Source organism: Myodes glareolus, chromosome 3 (genome assembly GCF_982192425.1).
Source record: "Myodes glareolus chromosome 3, mMyoGla1.1, whole genome shotgun sequence".
In the NCBI taxonomy this organism is placed as follows: domain Eukaryota; kingdom Metazoa; phylum Chordata; class Mammalia; order Rodentia; family Cricetidae; genus Myodes; species Myodes glareolus.
In genome coordinates, this window is record NC_142028.1 from 29557804 (window position 1) to 29566777 (window position 8974).

Sequence of the window (8974 nt, forward strand, 5' to 3'; positions counted from 1 at the left end):
GGAGTCAGACCACGAGCCCTGATGTCCTAACTTCAATCCAGATAAGCCTCAAGCTCTGTTGCTTAAGTGGTGTCTTCAGATTAAATTTCCCCACTAGCCTAGCGGAGTCCGAATGAACTTAGGACATAGTTTTTCCTCTGCTCAGCCCTGAAAGCCTGCTGACTCTATCCTTTCTGTTAACTACCCCAGTTTCACCCACTGGCAGGGAGGGTGGAAAGTGGGCTTGGTTCCCCCCCCCCCAAAGTCCCCTCCTAAGGGGAAATTCGAAGAAAGACAGGAGATACCCAGAAACCCCATACATGGCTCAGGCATCCTCTTCTGCACTCAGGCTCACACCCCACCCCACAGTCAGAGCTTAGAACATGGGCACTGAGCATCCACGGGCATAGGAAGACAGTGGATTCCTACAGTCCCAAGCCCAGCCCCTGCCACGATGCCCACCTCTACAGCTAGTCCTAATGCCAGATGAGAGATAGACAGCATCCCAGAGACGGGGGGCACCAGCCAAGACGTGTCATTCCCATTCCCAGCAAGGTTTCGGGCTCTGTGCTGTGGAAAGCCCCTCTCCCATAACTCCCCTTCTGCCTAAATCAGCCGCCCCCACCCCCATTCACTTTACAAGGGCTCAGGACATGGGTCACTGCACGTTTTCAGGGCCGCCAGGATTTTCCTTTCAGTCCTCAGCTGAGACTGTTCACCCTCGCAGCTTCTCTTGTGGGAGCTGCGAGCCCCTGTCAGATCTGGATGTGCATCTCCAGGGTTTTGCCCACAGTGCCCTTCACCCCGCAGTCCCCTTTGCACCTGGAGAAGCAGAGGGCTCCCCTACTGCCCTGGGGATGGGGAATGAGAAACTCAGAGGCCAGACTTCAGAAGACCCTAGCCAGGAAGAGTCATCGAGTCATTCCTGGGGGGCCACAGGGTCCCTGATGCACACCAGGTGGCGAGAAACTGTAATCCTAATTACTAGCTGCCAGCTGCTCCGTGGATGGCAAGCACTGTGGCCGGTTGCTGTGGGCCTTTAAGATCCTCACAACGCCACAATTCCCCTGTTACAGGGACCATAGCAAAAGACAGTCCCTCCTTCAAGGGAGCTATGGTGGAAGGGGGCAGATTTACGTGGTGCCCACTCAAAAGTCAGCTTTCCCTACACTGTCTTGGCAAGGGTTCGACTGGGAATAAATGACTTCAGAGTGCAAACGTCAGAAAGAATTCCAGGGGCCTCCTCGTCTGTGGAGGTCCAGAGAGGTGAAGCATACTCCCCCAAATGGCACAGCTTCTCAATGGCCAAGCAGGGCTCCTGCAATCCAGGTAGCACCCCAGTAGAGTGTGTGTGGCACGTACAGTCTTGCTACCCACACCACTAGAAGTAGAGATGCCAGATGCCGAATGGGGAGGAGGAGGGCCAAGGGCTCCAGGCAGGACTGGTGGAGAATGAGCTCTGTGCTGTTTGCATTCAAAGCCAAAAGGGAAGCCATGGCAGGAGAGAAAGCGGCGGAGAGCTCGGGGGAGGTAAGTGGAGGCCTGGTGGCATCCAGGTGAGTGATCCGTGACCCCTTGTCCCTCTTCTCACCATCTCTGTTGTTTCTCTTCTCAGGTATTAATCAATGCCTCCCCAGCCCGACTCACCATTTTACCAATTTCAAGAGATACAATTAAAAGTTACTGCTAGCATGGGTAACGGCACTCTTCCAGCACCTAGTTAAGCCGCAAGCACTGCCAAACCGCTCCCCAGCCAGCCAACCCAGCCCACTGCCCCCCCAGGGCCAAGCTCCTGGATCAGTCCAGGGAGATGAACCCACAACACGGCGTGTCCCTCCCTTCCATGCTCTTTGCACATCGCTTCCCCAACATACTGCTCACTGCCCCCCAATACGTGCTGTATCAGAGGCTTAATGGTCCACTTCCAAGTTCTTCCATTCCCTTAACAGGGAGCCTGGGCTCCCTCCCAAAGTCCTCCCTAAAGTCAAGTCCTCCGTGATCACTCCTGGGGACATTTGGATACCTCCTGGGCAAACGGGAGGAATGGGGTTGAGACGGTGAGAAGGAACTTTCCCCCGGAGCACTAGTCTCCAGAAAGCTGACCCCAGCGTGGGATGAGCAGGGGAGAAAGGAGGGCAGAGCAGGGCTGAGATGCCTCAGTTTTTCCTGGGGGCTGAGCTGATAGAGCTGAAGACCCTCCTCACTGGAGGAGAGGCCGCCATCTCCTAACCGCAAGGGAAAGGAACCTAGAAATACTAGGTGGCTCCTGCTAGACCCAAAGCAGCCCCTAGGGGTAACATCCACTGCCTCCCATTTAGACCTTCTCCATGGCTGCCAGACCCTGAGGGCCACCAGCTCATAGACAGTCCTCTCCCACACCCACTAGCAGGAGGGCTCCCCTAGGTGTGAGGGAGAAACCCACCCAGCTGCCTGCCAAGCCCTGGGGAACCGCAGGATACCTGGGAGTTCAGTTTCTCTCTGTCCCTGCACCCCACCCCCTACGTGTTTCTGGAGGAGGCACCTTTACCCGGAGGAGCTTCCCGCCCCAGCAGCTGACCAGGCCCCCAGGGTGGGTATTCCATCCCCTGCCCTGCGCCCGCATCTTCCCGCAGCTGCCCATTCTCAGCCTTGCAGATAACCCTAGCCACCAACCTTCCAGTGCATCCTCCCGGGGCTACCCAAGGAGGACCAGCCATATGATGCCCCTCTTCCCTCCTACCAGCCCAAAGGGGTCACATGGCTATCTGCAAGGCTGCCCTGCCCCTCCAGCTAGCTCCAGGGATCCTGCCAGCCTCTGCTCCCCTTAGCAGAGGGCGATCTGGTCATCCTATAGCCTCTTGGCTTGGCCCTAGCTCCCTTTCCTCCAGCATTGCTTAGCCAAGCTCCTATGGCAGGCACTCCTCCATCTTCTCTGAGCTATTCTGACTGCTACCCATGTTCATTCTCTCTCTCTCTCTCTCTCTCTCTCTCTCTCTCTCTCTCTCTCTCTCTCTCTTTGAATCTGAATGGGGGGGGCTGGCTTACATGGAGGGAAGTAGGACTATCCGTTGGAGCAACTGGGGAGGAAGGATAAGAAAGGCTCACTGGCCCTGAATTGTGCAGCCCAGCTTTGGTGCACCAGACACAGGGTGCCTGTGAGTGGAGATTAGGAAGCAGAGAGGGTGAACTTGACCAGGCTGTTGCAGGCCACCTCTGGAAAATTATTCAGAATACAAGCAGGTATAAGGTTAGCCTGTGCCTTGCATTAGTAGTAGTGACATGAACCCTTCTGCCTATGGCATCCCCTGAGATGACAGAGGCACTGCCATGCCCTCTGCAGGCTATGTGTCTTGACAGCAAAGAACTCTGGATCTCCCCCCTCCACCACATCTAGGGTGATTTCAAGCATTGCCCAGGTGGAGAGTAAGGGCAGAAAAAAAAGGCTTGTGGCCGGCAGATGATGATGCTGGAGCTTGAGGACCTCGGGAGGCAACATCTGATGGGGGCTGCACAAGCCTAAGAAAGAGACCCCTGAAATTACACCTATAGGTGATAAATGGGTCTGGAAAATGCTGCCCTGGGGCTCTGACAGGTGTGAGCTGTTCTGACCCAGGCCTGGAAGAAGGTCCGCTCCCTATGGCCTCAGCATCCCCTCTGTGCCCTGAGAAGCTGCCCCTAGGTGGACAGGCCCAGTAGGAAGCATCTTCAGAGAGAAGAAAAGTCCCAGCCATCCCAGGAAGGCCCACAAAGAGGATGGTGGTGTCATAGTCACCAGCTAGGGAGATAGGGACTGGGGTAGAAGAGGGTGAGGAATTAAATAATTCCCCTTCCCTTGTGTCCACTTCCTCTACCTCTTCTGCTAGCAAGAGGAGGCTAGATGAGTTTCTACCCCTAGGCCTATCCGTGGAGACCTCTCATGAGTGAAAGATCTCAGGCACAGGTTTAAGGGGACAGACTGTTGTGGGGTCGGGAGTTTATTCAAAGAATTATTGACACCATGGGGCAGAGACAAGAACATGGCGGGGCTCTAAGGAGAGGCCCAGTGCCAGTGCCAGACCATGAATAAGAATGAAGAGAGGAATCAGGGCCCACATGGCAGAAGTGGGAGCCTCTTCTTAGAGCCATCTAAAGAAGTATGGGCCTGGCACCAGGCTCTCGGAGTCACGGGCAGGAGTCAAGGATGTGGGACCACTGATACCCACTTAGACATTCACGTACTTCTCTGGGCGAGAAACCCGGACACCCGGAAGCCTGTTAGCTGAGGACTCAGAGGCAGTGCCCTCAGTGGGCACCTCTCAGTGTTCGTGGAAATAAAAGGCAGCGGCTGCAGGTACTTAGCCTGAGCCTGTTCCGGTCTGGACTCTAATATTACATTCATGAGTCAGTCTAAGCCATCTGCTCCTGATCCATGCAAGGAACCAAGATGGGGGCTCTCTGTCTCTCTGCCTCTCTTCCCTGTAACAGCAGACCTAACCAAGACCAAGTGGGACAGGAAGGCAATGGGGACTTAACTCTGCCCTTGACTGTCTCAGCAGCTCTCAGATGCAGGGATCATGGCCTTAGGGAGAATAGGAGGACAGGTTAGGTTCACAGGGCCCCTACAAGGTCCCTTGGCATCCTGGGATCAGGCACCTTGATGTCAATTTAAATGATGAGGCTTTCTCCTTCATCACACCTGGGCCACTTGGAAGATGGCCCTGTTTCTCAAGCTCAGTGGGTAGAGGGTACATAGGGAGGTGTTTTCCCTGCAGAACCCTCTCACAGCTGACAAGCCTGGGGTCTGGAGACCCATGGCTGTCACAGGCAGTCCCCATACAACCACAGAAGGGTAGGTTTAGAAGCAGTTCTGCTGTGGGCGGAGAGACCAGCATGGGGTCTATGCCAGGGCTGAGAGCATCCTATGGATGGTAGGCAGGAGAGGTCTGAAGGGAGGCTCAGGGAGGCTTGGGTGGCCTGCCCCAGCAGCTGGGAATTAGTGGTAACATTTCATGCTTCTCTGGCTGTTTCTAAACTAGGTGTCAATTCACAACAGGCTTCAAACGTCCCAGCACAGCCCCAGGTTGGGGGTCGAGAGGGGAGAGCCACCACCGCCACCACCAACATCACCACCGCCGTTGCTGCCAGACCCACAGCCTAGCCCCCTGAGGGAGCAGCCCCCACCGCTGCCGCCGCCACCACCCACACCCCCAGGCACCCTGGTGCAGTGCCAGCAAATTGTCAAGGTCATTGTCCTGGACAAACCCTGCTTGGCCCGCATGGAGCCCCTGCTGAGCCAGGCTCTGTCCTGCTACGCCTCATCCTCCTCAGAGTCCTGTGGCTCCACACCCTTGCGTGGTCCAGGCTCCCCAGTTAAGGTCATCCACCAGCCCCCACTGCCCCCGCCCCCACCCCCATACAACCACCCTCATCAGTTCTGTCCACCAGGCTCTCTGCTGCTCCGGCGCCGTTATTCCAGCGGCTCGAGGAGCCTGGTGTAGGCTTTACCCTTAGCACCCCACTATCCCAATGGGCTGTCCTTCAGGAGCCTGGGCTGCCCCTTGCCACTCCTCACATCTTGGCAAAATGCCTTCCTGGCCACTGGTCACTGTTGTGGAAAGAGAATGCCCTGGCGAGACGGTTATGCTTAACCCAGTCATCCTTCACTAACTTATTTGAGTACCTCACCACAAATATGTAAACACCTTCTCATTCTTCCAGGGGTCCCACATAGCCAGATGGGCCATGCCTTCTCCTCTGTGTTCACCATGCTCCCCTAACTGGACTATAGATTGAAAAACTGAAGCTGAGGGGCCGTGGGCTGATGGGCTTGTGATCTTGATCTCTTAGGATTCCTGCCTTGGGCCAGTGGACAAGAGCAAAAGGCTGGACTGGTCAGCAGCACAGCCCAGGGGCAGAGGCAGACTACCCCAGCACAAAGTGTATCTGTAGCCAAGCCGAAGAGGGACAGACTAGCCCTGGCTCCCTGGAGGAGCCTAAGCGTAGCAGAGGAGGGAGCTCTATCTGCTGCTCCTGCCACTCAAGCCTGTAGTTAGGAGACAGGTTCTTAGCTCCCGGGGGACCTTGGCTCCCTTCACCATGTCAGCTCTCCTGCCACCACCAGAGAATTCTGAGCTGCCCAGACCCAAAAAAGATCTGAGAAAGAGACAGGGGGCAGGGTTTCCAGTTCTGTCTGGGTCATTTCAGCAGGGCCCTAGGACCGTGAGATCAAGTCTGTGAAGTGCACTTCCGAGAACATTTCTTGGTTCTCTGGCCTCAAACAACACACAGTCAATACCAAGTGTGCACAGGCAGTTACTCATAAACACATGTGAGAACCCACCCGGTTGATTGCTTCCCTGTGAAGCCAGAAGCAGGGAAATGGGGTGCTGGGCAGTCCGGCAGAGGGATGACTTGGCCTGGAATCAGGGCTTCCTCATGTCTGACTCTGCAGCCTCTGCATATGCAGACAAGGTGAAGCCGTGAGGTTCTAGTGTCACTGTGTCACCCCTGATGACCCAGTCTTCAAACAGTCCCTCCCTGGAAAAGGCAGGCTGGCTTCCAGCAGGGATGGCAAAGAATTCTTGGACCTTCAAAACTGCAGGGCAGAGCCAAGCAGGGCTCATCAACTTTCCAGGCCTATCAGGGCCAGACGAGGTGGCCCTGTAGACTACAGGAGTGGTGTCATAGGCTGTCACAAGGCAGGCCAGCCTCCCTTGTCCTACGCCAGCAGCTATTTCTGACCTTCCTCGAGATACCCTCCTAGTCATAGCCTGTTTTTAAAGTCTCCCACGAGGCGAGAGGTACAATGGATGCTGCCATGGCTGGAATTGAATTAGCTTCTCCTGGTCCCTGCTGTACCCCCCACAATTCAGTACTTTGGACCAGAGAGGAGGCATCCAGGCTCTTACAAAAGACCAAATGACCTCATTTCATGTGCATGCATGTGTATGCGTGTTTTCACCCAGAGGTCATTATGATGTCACCCGAGGAGTTTCTGGCCTTTTCTGTAGCTTTCGGCCAATATGCTGTCTCCCCGAGGGGCTCCCAGCCTATGTTTTTCTGAGTTGGCTGCCTTGGGGGCACCCATATTTCAGAAAACAATCAGACTCTGTCAAAGTGGAACAACTGACAGATGAGGGCATTACTTAGGTGCCTCACCCGTCTGCACTGGGGCAGAGAGGGTTAGGGCCTGGGGAAAGCAGAGCCTTAGATGGGACTGGATGAATGAGAGGGCCGAAAATAGTAGGAAATTGATGACTCGTAGGGAGGATGTGAGGTATGAAGGAGTGTGAGTTATAAATGTATCTAAGTGTGTTTCTGGAGTAGGGTCACGGTGTCGAGGGCTAATGAAGAGGGACATTAGCCCTGTTCACACTGCCTGCTGCTCACATCAGACTTCCAGCTAACAGCGTCCCCTGTCCCTCCTGCCTCCGCTGAAGTCTGACTTTCCTGATGAGCTCCAGTAGAGGTCTGGGGGCCGGCCCACCTGTGTGAGCTCTGAGGACCCTGACTCCCAGGCACCTGGCGCCTTTTCCCCTGGGAGAGCTTTCCCTTAGCTGACCTAGACGCTGCCAGCAGGAACAAAGTCCAGCCCAGGAAGCCACAACATGGGGTCGCAATGTTGACCTGGCCCAGGTCAAAGCTCCTGGCCCAGCTTTGAGCCCCACTAGCCCAGGGCCCGGGAGCTGAGAAGCAGTACTGGCCCACCTTACTGGTCAGGCGAAGTGAGAGCCCCCACAAATGTTGCATCTCTCCCCTGCTTAGTCAGTCTACAAATGGTAGAATTTATCTGTACCTTGGTCCCCAGAGAACCTGGGAAAAACCTCCTGCCCCTCCCCATGGCAGTGACCAGGTCAGGGCCTGAAGACCTGGAAAGAGGCTCTTAAGACCCCAGCTGTCTCAACGTTAAAGGAACAGTGCAGTACTGGCTGAGCTCCCAGATCCCGTCACCCCAAGATGCCCCCCATCAACTCTCTAGGCCTTACTGTGGGGAGCCTGGGCCCCTCTCCCAATTTATCTATTTGGCCCCAACTCCAAAATCAAGTGGGAGGTGGAACCAGTCTTCCTACCTACTTGTAGGCAAACCCACCTCCAAATGTAGGTCCTGTCTTGGCAGCCTTTCCTGGAAACCAGGCTGTCTGTCTTTTTGTTTGCGAAGATGTCTTGTTCCCACAAATATGTATCGGCCCTGGATCTTTGACACCCCACCCGCCTGTCCAGAGCCTGCCAGGGTGTCTCCGTTACCCAAGAGAGGTCCCTGATGTCACTCATCCGTCTCTCTCTGCATAGCTGTCCATCTTCCTGCAGTCCCCCCCCCGCCCCCGCCCCCACCCCCGCCCGCTCACCCTCCACCAGACGGAGTGACAGCTCTCTGGGGACAGGCAGGGTGGCTGCACTCAGCAACTAATCCAAATGGCAAATATTTTGTAACAAAATAGCCCAGAGGTATTTTATCTGTTCAATTCATAGAGTTTTAGAGATTCTATTGAAATGTGTCACTTGAGCAAACCCGTGGTCCATTGTTTCTTTCGCTCTCATGGGGTGGGGGGCCGGCGTGGCACACCAACACACACGCCACCTCAAATCAGAGTGTCTCTTTGCTAGGGTTCAGAAAGACGATATACTGACCATCGCCTCTTGGGGATACCCAGCTTCTCTCTGACTGCAACAATCATTCTTTGCCCCAAGATAGATGGTGTCTTGTGGTATAACTCCATAAAAAAAGCTCCGTCTTAAGAAATTGAGGTCTGGGTGCTAAAATAGTAAGGACTAGACATCGGATGGGGGGTACCGGGGCAGAGCTGAGGTAAAAGGTCAGAAAATTGATCTGCAGGGGCTACCTGCCTCCAACCCCAACTGGGACATTTGTGCATTCAGTGGAGAGCAAAGGCCTGAACATCCACATCTGATTTTCATCAACATTCACACCCTAAGTCTGACACCCAATCCAGGGGATGGCTTAACAAAGCCAGGATAACAGACTTGGGTGAAGGAGTTGTAGGGCACTATTATGGAAAGACAGTGTTTCCAAACCCTT

General features: G+C 54.9%; 1 protein-coding gene across 7 annotated transcripts in view; it reads left to right on the forward strand.

Moving 5' to 3' along the window:
• Positions 1-8445, forward strand: part of Iqsec3 (IQ motif and Sec7 domain ArfGEF 3) — a 101991-nt gene extending 93546 nt beyond the window's left edge. For 2 of the 7 annotated variants that reach the window (XM_087904283.1, XM_087904289.1), the window contains 2 exons: positions 1460-1509; positions 4974-8445. In XM_087904283.1, the coding sequence (XP_087760409.1) occupies positions 1460-1509; positions 4974-5435 (512 nt within the window). In that variant the 3' untranslated portion in view covers positions 5436-8445. The other 5 variants (XM_087904286.1, XM_087904284.1, XM_087904288.1 and 2 more) reach the window with 5 other exon arrangements.
• The last annotated feature ends 529 nt before the right edge of the window (positions 8446-8974 follow it).